At 32.4% G+C, this 13,868-nt stretch overlaps 1 protein-coding gene across 1 annotated transcript in view; it reads right to left on the bottom strand.

The window, feature by feature from the left end:
* The window catches only part of DENND1B (DENN domain containing 1B), a 260,225-nt gene that overhangs the window by 84,552 nt on the left and 161,805 nt on the right, over positions 1 to 13,868 (bottom strand). Inside the window, exon 13 of the mRNA XM_053909094.1 lies at positions 9,924 to 10,025. Within this exon, the coding sequence (XP_053765069.1) occupies positions 9,924 to 10,025 (102 nt within the window). The remainder of the gene's footprint in view (positions 1 to 9,923; positions 10,026 to 13,868) is intronic.

The raw sequence follows: 13,868 nt of genomic DNA, 5'->3' as shown, positions 1-13,868 counted from the left end.
TTTTTTAAGCTTCAAATGCCTTAAAGAAAACCAATGAGAATGACTAGCAAATACGTGTATTTAATAATTGCCCCCCCCCAAAGGCTTATGATGGAAGGAATATGTCTTTCCATGTTTTATAAAAAGTAAATGGTTGGGTTGTTTTTAAATTTTGCTTTCAAGGGGCGCCTGGGTGGCTCAGTTGGTTAAGTGTCCAACTCTTGATTTCATCTCAGGTCATGATCTCATTGTTCATGGGTCTGAGCCACGCACTGGGCTCCACACTGACAGCATGGAGCCTGCTTGGGATTCTCTCTCTTTCTCTCTCTGCCCCTCCCCTGTGCATACCCTCTTTCTCTCTCGCAAAATAAATAAATAAATAAATAAATACTTAAAAAAATAAAATTCTGCTTTCAAAAATAAAAAAAAAAACATTTTAACATGTCATGCCTTACTTATATCTTTGCAAAAAAATTCCTCAGAGTGTATTTTTCTACAAAACATGAAATTGACATTTCAGTTCTCCACAAATTCAGTATTCTTAGGACAATCATAATGTATGCTTACAGAGAATGGAGGCAAGTCAAACCATAACTTAGCCTTCATGACCCCAAGTCCTTGACTGTTTCAGTACTGCTTAAGCTGGTTAGAATATCTGTCACATTGCCACAAGCCCTTCCTAACCAAACCATAATTATGCGGTCTTCACCTCCAAAATCAGTCAGTGTACTTTCTCAGCCCCCTCAGGAGCTCTGTAGAAAATAGGAAACAAAAAAGAAACACTTGTTCTAGAAATGCTCTGTCCAATATAGCAGCCTTTTAGACACATAAGCACTTGAAATGTGACTAGTCCAAATTGGGATTTGCTATGAGTGTAAAATATAAACTTAACTTTGAAGATTTATTATCCCCCCAAATGTAAAATACCCCATTAATAATTTTCATATTGACTACAGAATGAAACAATATTTTGAATATTTGGCTAAATAAAATATATTAAAATTAATTTCATTTTTCTTTTTTTTTTTTTTTTTTTTTTTACTTTTTAACATGCCTACCAGAAAAGTTAAAATTGTGCATGTGGCTCACATTTCTACTGAAAATTGCTATTCTACATGGGCATACTATCTAATTTCATAGACACATGAGACTAGTTACCTGGCCAGAAATATGACTACATTGTTCCTTTGCCTATTTCTACACTATTTCAACCTTTACAAACTGCATAAGGAGGTTTTTCTTGACCTGCTCTCAGAGGGGTCTATCAGTAAGTAGATCTGAGGTTGTTCCTGTTTTTCAGAGACCAAGAGGGCAGGTGAGTTAAGGGTTTCTGGATGCACAAATAAATGCTCAAAAATAGCCTGTAAAAATGAAATACTTTTTCAAATCAGTTTTAGACAGAAAGATATGACTCTAATATGAGATGACTGTGCCAACCTTGCTGTTTCTCTGTCCTTTAGATCACTGGAGTAAATTATCACCAGTTACCAGTGCCCTCTGCAGTGCTAAGTAGCTTTTAGCGGTTTTTATCTATAAAAACGGTGATGTCTCTTCTGTACTTTTTCAATATTTGGTCTGGGAAACAACGTTTTCTGCTTTAACTTCCAAGCTTCTAAGTTTAGTTGGGAAATAAAGGTACATTTTCCCCCTAAAATCCTAAAGTTTATACTCATATAGAACTCTGACCTCAGGAGAGCATTTAGAACTTTAGTCACATGGCTAGTATCACACAATCCCATTATGTGACATGGAAAAAGTATCAATTATTTTCCCTTTATATTCTTAAGAGAGTAAGCAAGCCTCCAAAGGCTAAAGACTACTTCAAAACTGACATCTGATTTTCTTATGACATTCTTCAATCTGTAAATAAATTATCTTTGTAAGTCTAATTAGGTATTATATTAGACCAAAAAAAAAAAAAAAGTTAAGCAGTGAAAAGAGCTTCAGGAATAAACAGCATCTCATTGCTCTTATCAAATGTTTAGATTCCTTTCATACAGTGAGAATTCAGACTTCTAAGCAGCCATCCACGGGAGGAATTATAACCTGGGTTTGGCACAGTGGGAGTTCACTGCCACATGAATAATATTACCACCAATTCTCTACTTTTACCCTCTTAACACTAAAGTGACTGTGAATAAAAGGAAGGAATTACATGAGTAAACATAACAAACAGGTATAAATTAAAAGAGTGCAGGACACGTGCACACAGTCTGAGTAATGAAGTAATTATGCCAACCGGGAGTTAGGAAGGGAGAGCATATTAAAGGAGCTGAGTTTTCAGAGAAGTGACAGATTTTTCTCTTGACTTTTAGATGTGTCCTTTCAGGAAACAGAAATTAACCCCTACACCTAGAAATTTTAATTTTGCTTTTTAGGATCACAAAGATAAACATCAGGGTAAAGAACAACAGAAGGTAAATACAAATGTCTGGAAATAATATTTAGATAACCTCCACAGCTCTGAAATGTGCCTCTGATGTTTTTAAATACCTCCTTTTATGTAACTACACTGCACTCGAGAATCCACACACATTTAGAAAAGTTAGAGCTTCCAGTAGTTACCTGCTTTAGAAAAAAGCTACAAAGATAAAATGTTTTATTCTCCCTTAAAACATGTTACGGTTATCATATGAAGCAGGTATTAAATCCCCACACTTCCTTCATCTTTCTAATGTGCAGGTTTTTTTTTTTTTTAGAAACAAAAGGAAACCTACCTTCTTAATATAATTTTCTAGCAAGCTTCTACTCGAGGATTAAAATGGTCACTTTTAACATTGATCAAATGAAAAGCATAGGATACACTTGCAGAGTGTATCATTACATTGTCTCTGTGTATGCTGAAATTACCTCTCAAAACTTAGTTAATAAAGGGGCAGCTAGAACTATTTTCCTTTCAGAGGCCATTATAATAGTAAGACAATGTAAGTAAGTAAGACAATCGTAAGACAATAGTAAGACAATAGTAAGACAAAATGCTCTTATCCCCCCATCAAGCCCAATGTCACGCCAGTGTCTCTAATATCAACGCCATTTCCACTCATCTAGTTACCCAAAAAGGAATCTTGCACGTCCTCAACACTTCACCCTTTCTCATCTCCCACATGCAATGCATCACCAAGCCCTGTTAGGCCACTGATGGAGACTTCAAATCCGTCCACTTTTCTCTAAGTCCCTGCCACTGTCAAGTTCAAGAAACTAGCATCTCTACCTAGACTACTGCAAAAGGCCCCTCAACTGATCTTCCTGTTTCATTAATCTTCAGGACCCCAGAACCCAAGATGATATCTTCAGAAGTCGAAGCAGATCACACTATTCCTCTGCTAAAGATCTCCAATGAATTTCTAATAATGTCCAAGTGTCCTTAACAAGAACTACAGATCTTTTAGGATCACACTTCCTATCTCCACAACCTCACCTTGCCTCATTCTCTTTTTTGCTCATCTCATTACAGCTACACAAGACTTCTTTCCATTTCTTGGGTTTGCCAACCTCGTCCTCACAGCAGAGCCTTTGTACATGCTATTCTTCCTCCTCCTACTTTGCATGGCTTACTCATACTCCTCACTGAGGCCAATTCTGGAAACTGATGTTTTGGCATGTTGAGCTTGACTGCACCACAAACAGCTGATCTGAGTGTTTAGACTGGTAAGAATGAAGTCTCAGGCTAAAATCAGTTTGTTCAGTGTACTTATGGTGGAGATGATGGTCAGTCCACCAACAGCCACTGTCTCTTTCTTTGGTAAGAGAAATCCTAAATTTCGACTGGTGCTAGCTAGCTCAACCTAGCTACGTTGACCCAGCTACTTTCCAACATCCCTCCTGACTTTGTGTGGCCACATGGTTGGGTTCTGATGAATGGAATGCAAGTTCCATGAGAGCCGTGTATTATGTCTTCCTGTTCACTCAGCTCCTAGCATAATACAGGCATACGGTAGGTGCTCAATAAATATCTGAATAAATGACTAACTGAATGAATGAATAAATACATTAGCCACCTGTCACACTTATACATTAGTATCTCTAGTTAACAGGATCAGAAGATCTGTGATGGGCTCCAGGAACATGATTCATTTAAAAGTTCACCAAGTCATTATGATATCAGCAAGATTTCGGAATCGCTTTTGTAACAGTACTCACAATGTCATATACATGAAAAGTCTTGTATACGGAAAAGTCAAGAACTTAAAGAACTAGAAACAAATTGGAAATTATTTTTAAAGCCAAAATCAAGGCCTTTACATTTAAATACATACATATGTGTATATACATATATATGATATATGTATATGTATGATGTATGTATTTACGCATTAGCAGTAGAAAGAGAGAAGCATGCTATTAAGATGATACAGGAAAAAAAAAAGACATTTGGAGAAAAGCTAGGTAATTTAGATGGAAATGAAAACCCATGAGAAAGCCAAGGAACTTCATGAGCACTTAAAATCACTAAGAGTAACAAACTATAAATCAACTTTAAAATGGCAAAAGTACAGAGACATAAGGAGGGAGCTGCTAAAGCCTGGATCACTGCAGTGGGAGGGACAGATGCTCTTACTCAGCTGGGAGAAAATAACAAAGGCCTTTTACAAGTTTAGAAGCGTGGTTAATTAAGGCTTTGAGTTTTATTTTTCATTTTGTTTTGCTTTCATATTTACATTTTAGATTTAAAAAAATATACACCAAGAAAACAGTAGGAAAAATCGCAAAATCTGTAGTTTACTTACAAACAACAGCAACAAAAAACTTGGTATAAAAAAATCACGTCTCTGAAAATAATTATTTAAAGGAATAGTAAGTTTCCACCGACACCCAAAGTCAGGTACAGTGACCGCCATCACCACACGGTCCCCCCTTCCCGGGAGCCAAACTGACTCACGCTCATAGCCACAAAAGTGTATATTAAACATACACCCACGTTTCTTCTCATTACTATGGAAGTCAGATGAAAATATCCTTGTAAAATGTTCTGCGTAACTCTAAACAGGGATTTTAAAAGCAACTTTTATAACAAAAGATAAAGAAATGCAATTATGGTTCCCTTCACCCATCATTTACTGAATGCCTACTATTTACAAAGCTCTGCACTGGGCTGTGTGGTGGGAGCAAGGCATATCTAGGTGCCTGGATTCTAACAGCTGAAGACTGAGGGGAGTATGACTGCATTTCTCCAGGGGGAAACTGAAAGCAGTATTTGTCTCTGGAAGTCTACTCTAGTAAACTAAAAAAAAGAAACAAAACCAAAAACAAAACAAAACAACAACAACAACAATAACAAAAACGGTGTCTAAGTTACTCTAGAACCTGAATGAAATCGGGTTATCTTTCTAACCTTGCCACTCTAGAATTTTGCTGGGGAATTTATTTACTGTTAAACATGATAAGAATTACAGCAGAGCTGTGGCAAACCTGGAACTAATATAATATTCTCTGGGGTCTTTTCTTTTTAACATATATTATGACAATTTAACATATTAAACCTTCATGTTAGGTTAGAGGAAAGATCCAACAAATTAAACATATCTATTAGCTATTCACACAGTTACAAGAGTTAAATTGGTTTCTATACTTTCATTTTTTTAAAAAAAGGCTGATTTTAAAAATTCTCTGAAATAGCCAATTCTTTTCCAAATTTTTCCTAAATTAACTCACTTAAATGTAGATATCTTAAATGTTTTCTTAAAGTTAGAGTTTTGGGGTATTTCCTTAAGTTTAGGCTTTTAATGATTTTTGGCGATTCAGAGCAATTTGTGTCTTTTCATTGCACAATAAAACCATTAACCTATTCCTTCACATGATTCTTGAAAGCATCACTATAAGATGCACAGTATTTTAGATGACTCCATTTTATAATAAAGTATTTTTAAAATTTTAGTAATTAAATACGCTTTATACTAAATGTAGCTATCCTGTAACATACCAGGGTCTATGGTGAATTGTACAATAATGCTGAAGTGTATATTTCCTATATACTCTCATAATAGAAAATAAAAAAATAATTTTCCAGTAGTGTTCCATATAAGATGAAAATAAGTTTTTTAAAGTGTTAACAACCCTAATTTAAATCAAATAGGTCACACTGATACTTCATAAGCAAGATTAGAACAGAGAATAAGATTCTACAGTAAATTCCAGAACAGTTACTGATTACGTTGTATATCATGTTTATACGAAAGGACCACGGTCTAGTATTTGAGAGGATGAATGTTTATATGAAAGGGACCATGGTCTAAGTGTGAAAGGATGAACCTATAATATGAACTAATGCTGTAGAAATACTGTTAACAGTATACTTTCTGTGTCTTCATTTTCTTATCTAAAATAGGGATAAGTATATTGACCTGAGAGTATAGTATTTAAAACCTAATCAGTTAAAATTATTTAAAGACAATAAAGCAACAAAGATAAAAATTCACTTCCTAGTAATGGGTATTTTAGTGCATGTAACTTTTTCAGATGTCAGTTCTAACCTGCTTTCATCTGTAAGAGTTTGTAATTGTTTTAATTTAATTTTTTCACAAAGAGATCTCCTAAATCTCATTATAATTCTAATTAGCTTAATTTTCTAAGAAGTGAGTTGTCCTATTTATTTTTGAAATAGTTAAGAATTCCCCAAATTACTTTTAAAAATATTAATGATGATAAAAATTAAAATGAGCACTAATACCTTAGAATACAGCATTTCAAACTATTACGTGATTGAAACAAAATTTGTGTATATATTTGGAATGAAGGAGTCTCAATGGTAAATTTTCTAAAATTAAAAAGAATTCATCACTTGAAATTTCAAATGTTGTATTTAATTCAACTGTTTCATTTTCCCCACAGTAAAAAACATAGCATGATAACACTAAATTCAATTGATATTATTACACAGCCCTCAAATTTATTTTTTATTTCAAGACACTCAACCTACACGTTTGAAGGTATCTACAGTTGACATAGCCACTAAAAGTAAAATCACAATGTATTCAGACAGAAAACTACAAAAGTATATTTTAATGGGTCTACTGCTTTTAAGATATTCCATGTAATAATCAATATCGTTAAAATCACTCTCAATAAAGTTTGTGTTTTTTTTTCTTTTAATGATCCAAATCTATAGTGAAATGATGAAATCGAAAAACAAGTGTTCTTGTCAGAAGACAGGAAGAGAGTTTTTTCCCTTCCCTTAAGGAAAACAAAGGATTCCTGAAAGCTTTGCCCTGATTTATTTTTCCAATTTTAAATACCTTAAGAGTAGCGGAACTGCTACTGGCATGGTAGTATTTCTAACAGTCAATAAATCTAAAATATTATGTGTGAATATTGGAATGAAGCCATTAAGAAGATTACAGCATGCAACACAGCAGAGGGTCCACAGGAAAAAAGAACTAGTAATTCAGGACAACTGTGACCACTGACCTTTGAACAGCCAAGACCACTGGTCAGGCTGACACAGTAATAGAGTGCACATGCATAGAAAGTCCTCTAGCCTGTAAGTATAATTTAAATGCTTTGGTGAATGATTTTAAAAGGTCCCCTTTTAAATATGAGTTAATTTATTAAATAATCAAACAGTACCAGGATTTTTTCAGGGTATTTTTCAGGATTCAAGAATATTTTCTCTTAATTCAGATCACAACACAAAAAATTCAGTAAGATCATTTGTGACTCTAACACATCTCATTTAAAACACTGACAATTATAGAAAGTATGATGTGATACTTTATCATATTTCCTGTAAAACTACAAGAGACAGCTTTTGGAAAATGGATGGAAAGAGCTAAATTTATTAGAGAGGGGTTAAACAAACAACCACCTAAAGTATTTGTAGAAAATGACTATAACTTTAAAATAACTCATACTTTCAGTAGATGGCCCTGGTTCCACCCCAGAGCTGCATCCACTTATTCGTTGTTCAAATCTGTCTGTAAGTCTCGGGCCCTTAATCTCAAGTATACGTATAGTTATATCTACATCACTTTGCAGAGTTCCTTTTTAAGATTCTTTTTACTTCAGTTACGTACAGTTAACTGTTCCTTATAAACGAGCAATGAGATGGTCCCTCCTGTCATTTCACATATTTAGGCTTTTATATTTTGTGGAACTGTTAAACTTCGTCATATTTTAAAATAAATGTCTTGGTATCAAACTAATTCTACTGGGAAAGTAGTACTTCTCAATTAAAAAAGAACCACCCACCAAAAAAAATTACTATTAAAAATTGCTTTTCTCAAAGAGATGAAATTAGCTACCACTGAAACTGACTATAAAAATTTTTATGACACAAAAAAAGCTGATTTCTTTCTCATTTTTCTTTTTCTTCTTTTTTTTTTTTTATAAACAATCCTTTCTACTTAGGGCATTAACAGTGGAAATGCATTGCACATAAAGAAAATATTTATAAAAGTTGGGGCTTTATATCATAATTAGTTTTCTATCCAATGAAGAATTCTTTGATGGATTTCTAAATGAATAACTCTAATCATTTCTAGCAGCTTCTGCAAAATTTTTATAATGAGGCAATCTAGTTATAATGAGCTAAAAAGATAATATAATTCTTTACTGGCCTGGGTTTGGATTTGTTCATACATAGCATAAATTTTACTACAGTAAGATAAAGTAGTTCAATTTAATTTGCTTCAAGGTCAGCAAGTATTTTAGGTTATTTATGGGCATAGATAATCTGATTTTAACTTTAAAATCACATTTTTCCTATCACTAGCCATAAAAACAATCAAAGCTAGCATTACTGTATTTTTTGAGTTTGAAATTTTTAAATTCACTTTTTCAAACTCCCTAATAAGGATTTCAAAGTACTTGCAATACTGCAGAAAAAATATATGATGAAGGTTTTTTTATTTATGGATTTTAATATTCCTGAAAAAACTGGATTTTTTTAAAAAGGAGAGTTATTTTTAACTTAGAACTATGTTATAAAGATATTTTTAAATAGCCATTAAAATATATACAGAAACAGCACTAGCCTGCATTTTGCCCTGTTCTAAGGAATATGCAGGCCAAAAATGCACTTTTGGAGACTATTTAACATGAAATACAGAGTATATCCTATTATAAGCTGCAGACACACACATGCACACACACACAAACCCTCTGCAAGATCAAAGAGCAGAAGAGAACTGGCACTTAATTTATCAGCCTTTACAGACAAAAGACAGTTTTCGTCATTTCAAAAGGATCAGATGTCTTTTATGACAAACTGGGTTTGCAGTTTAATTTACAAATAGAATTCTAAGTAAGCAGTCTTTGCTCTGCCAAAGCAAATGACAAACAGTGTAGGTTTTCATTCTTGCGGCCCTCAGCAGGATAGAAAAGATTAAAATAAAACTGAAATAATTTAGAGAAAACAAATAAATGTTTCAGAAAGTTGAGGGAGATCAAAGCCAGAATTTTCTGACCCCAACTGTACAAGCATTTCTTATTATATTGACCAGTGCCATCAGATCATTAATTAAAAGGAAAAGCACTGGCAGGTGGCAGGGAAGCAAAAGCCGATAATTGGCCCCCTTCTTCTTCTTGCCTTCAAAAACTCTCTCATTCTTTTGCAAGACATGCCACTAGGCAGACAGAAATGCCTACTTTGTAATATAATGATTAAGATGAGATGAAGAGACTTACGTTTAAAGAAACTCTGCCTAATGAATGCATCTAGCTTTTTAATTATGATCCTACTTTTACAATAGGAATATGATGTTCCATTCAACATCTCCTCAACTGCCAAAAGGTAAAAATATTAAATATAGAATCTACACTGATTCCTCTCACACCCATGCACATACTCAGTCCTTTTATTTCAGATAAAAAAAAAAAACCTGGGAAAAATAACTCTTTGTAATTCAAGGGTCCTGGAGAAAGTAGATAGATAGATAGATAGATAGATAGATAGATAGATAGATAGATAGACAGATAATGTGTTCACCACAAAATAACCTCAGACTTACCACATCACTTGGTAGGTTGTTCAAGTCATTAAATGGTGATTCTAAAGTGTTTGTGTCAACATTTAACATAACCACATCCTCCAATGATTTATTTTTCACTCTCTGTTTAAAAAACACAAGTACAAATAAACATCTTAGTATATTTTCCTTCCAAAACTATAATGAACTTAGAAATGTAGAGAAAATTATCTCGATGACAATTAGCCTTGGGGGATAAAAAAGAAAAATCCTATATTATAAGAACATATAAAAAACTTTGCCTTATAAGAAAGAAAGTTTGTCTACAACCGTTCAAAAAGATTGGATAAAAAAATCCTTAGAACAGAATGTTTGGTCATCTAAACACATTGATTTAGTTTGGAGATATTAAATGTAATTTAACTACCAAAGAGATATTGTAACAAAAACTCACAAAATCGGAATGGCTATGTTAAACCAGAAAAACTTACATCCTTTAAAAACTTATCAACTGAATTTCTGTCCAATGATACAGGAACTTGTGGCCAGTTCTACACCTATTTTTAGCAAAAATCACATTATAGGGCTAACATAAGCCAAAAATCATGACTACTATAAACTAAATTTTAAACTAATAAACATTTTCTCCGTACTTCCATACCAATTCAGTATAAGCTGTTTATGAGGACTGTAAGTTGAATAAGAAAAATGATAAAGAGAGCGGTAATAAGGAATTGTTGCATTATTTATACATGAATTTAATATAAAAGATGAAATTTAATAGCCTATCAGATTATTTGACTTGTCTTATCTGTTTGACAGCTTAGTTAAATGGTCAAATTATCTCAATATGTGGACTAATGACAGTAAATTAGAATTTCATCAAATTTTTTATCCTTAAAGAAAGGAAATACAAAGGTTTATTTTCCCTATTTAGACTACTATGTATACCTAAACAAATCATATAATTCTATTCGCCTTATTTAAATGATAGCAAATATAGCATTATTTTTTGATGCAAAAAAATTAGGTGTTCATTAATGAAATATATCACCTCAGAATTCCATAATTGTATAGGTCAACTAAAGATAAGTCAATTAATTTCAGTGTAGTATTTTTTAAATGACATTATAGAATAAGAGCTATTTTTGAGAATTATTAAATACCTTACATTTTAAATTGGCCAACCCAATTTTTTTTTGTTTTAAGTTATTCAAGAATGAAATTTCTCTGATCCATTTAGAACTTCAAACCTGTGCATAGTAGGCAGAATGTTAAATTTGCTAGGGAAATGGTAGTCTAGAGTAGGGAATTTGTATGTGTTAAGAAAGCAATAATGTCTGTGTAGAATATGGATTCTCAGGGGGATATATGATAGCAAAAATCTATCTTGTAAAAGACATTGTAATTATTCCAAAATAAGAGTCAGAGGATGGCTGTTTCTTGGAAATTAACAGAGAACCACCTACAATAGTGACACTCTCACCAAAACATTTATAAATAAACTCATTTCTTTTCCTTTCCATATGTATACATAAATGTAAAAAAGGCTCATATACATAAATATGTAGTTATTTATAAATTAACTACAGCATAACTACAAAAATAGCCTATTTTATAAGCAACAATACATTTATATCAATGGTGTTCGAGTGGAAAAAGTATGTCATAATTTTGATTTTCACCTTCAATTCTAAGTTGTTTCCTTTAACAGAAACTATAAAGTTAATCCAGAAACCTAGTGCATTTGTTAAAGGATGAAATGAGTTTCTCTAAATAGCCTGGAATAATGGTTATGTGGCACCTAAGTGTTTTGCTATGACACTAATGCTAAATTCTGAATAAAGAAAATTAGTATTAACATGAAATGTATACTTTTTTCCAACTTGCCCTTCATTTAAAAATGTCTGATAATAGCTGAATATTAAATTCTGTCCAAGGGACCATTCAATAAGAATGGAAAATGTATTAATTTCAATAAATCAATACACTGAGATGCACTAAAATGAGAACAATTCTACATTAGCAAAGAGGGAAAAATAGTATGTAATTAAAATTTTTTTATTTGGATTAATGTCACTTTTTTATCTTTGTTTCCTTCCAAGTCAGGCTTTAACTATTTTCTAAATAGGAATAAAAATTCATACAGCATATAAAATGATAACATTTTCTCTGTCTCAGATTATTATATCTCATAATGTTCGTAAGCTTGCTTGGCTCAGGAAAGAGAAAAAGGAAAATTTGACTTTTTCTTCAAAAATAAGAAAATAATATTAGGACAGAGACTGAAAGTGTTATTAAGGACAAGAGTACGGTACTAAGGTTGGTTAAGTCTTTCTCTCACATCCTCTCTATATAAGCCTTCCATGCAATGTGACTACAAATGTGACTATCGTATCATGTACGATAATGCAAGGAAATGACCCGGGGTCAGCAATCACATGTTCCTGCAAAATGGAGCCAACATTTTATTTAGAATCTTTTGTGTATATTAAAACACGTAATGCAATGCTCACACTTGGAGCCTCTACTGACTTGCTCCTCCATCATTTACAGACCTTTGAGTTCAACCCTGAAGTCGAATTTTCAGGGAGAACAAAATGTCCTTATCCTTTATTTTGGAAGCAAATTTACATTTTAAAAAAGAGATTTCCAGCCATCTTACAGTCATGACTACATAAAAATAATTAAAAGAAAGATTTAAAGGATATTAGTTTCACATCTTTGAACAATTATGTTTAGAAGTCTTTCTAAAACGTATGTCAAAACTGTCTTGACAAAGAGAGAGAATAGGGAATATGTTGATTCTTCCTAAAAAAAAAAAAATTCATTGTAATTGCAACCAAACAAAATGTAAAAAATTACTCAGTTCAGTCTCACATAAAATTTGTAAATAGATATATCCACATTTGAACTATAATGCCATTAATATAAAATAAGAAAGATCAAATTTTGCTTAAAAATATCTGCCTGATAATGACATAATAAGAATGGAATGGCAGGATGTGTATCTTGTAATAGATTAAGGAGAAAGTTACTAAATGGTACCCAACTGGTTTAAAGACATTCTTGAAGTTCCTATTACCCCTTCTCATTGACTATTAAACCCAATAAACTAAATACAATTGACTAAAAAGACAGTTCAGTAAGTCCAGAGTATAAAAGATACAGAGATGTTAACCAATCTAATCATGGCTGTAAACCTTCTCATTTAGTGCTGACTCAATTTAAAATTAGAATGGACTGTTTCTCCAAGACAATACTGTAAGAAGTAAAAAATTCTTAAATTTGCTCCTTTAAAAAAATAATGATTTTCTCTATACGTGTCTAATAAATACGCAATTAAATATGACTGAATTTTTAAAACATGTACCCATTTCTATAATATTTTGGAAAAGCTGAATCATTAGTTTTAAAAGTTGGTATAGAACCATTATGTAAAAAAATACAGAACATCACCAGGTACAATAAACAACTTTAAATAGTTTTCATCTGTACAAGTAAACATACTATAAAAATTATGTATTCTATTAGATACATTAAATAAGAAGAGACATGTGCATTAATATCAAAATCAGATATGATGACTTCTTTGAAACCATACCAACCAACTGCGGTTAGATTTTGTACAGTCAAAATACTGATGAAGAAAATACCAGTTATATATTCTACAATCAGATAACAGATTAAATACTTATTCATACACAATGTGACCTTTCACTGAAAGTACCTTGGCATGTAAAACAAGTTGTCTAAAAATTAACAAACATAAAGGCTCATGTTATTCAACTTAGACTTCAAACTTAAAACAAGTCTACTAAAGAAGTTCATTAAAATATATCCAATATTATTAATGATTTAACAAATAAAAATGTTACCCTTGCATTTTGCAAAAGGAGAAAGTGACCAGAACGAGAGTACATGCAGAATTCTATAATTCATGACTACTATCCGAACATGATTTCTCTAGACATGATCCTCACCACT

Source organism: Panthera pardus, unplaced genomic scaffold (assembly GCF_024362965.1).
Source record: "Panthera pardus isolate Hobbes unplaced genomic scaffold, ASM2436296v1 HiC_scaffold_21, whole genome shotgun sequence".
NCBI lineage: Eukaryota > Metazoa > Chordata > Mammalia > Carnivora > Felidae > Panthera > Panthera pardus.
The sequence above is the reverse complement of the archived record's forward strand: the minus strand, read 5'-3'. Positions and strand labels throughout refer to the sequence as shown.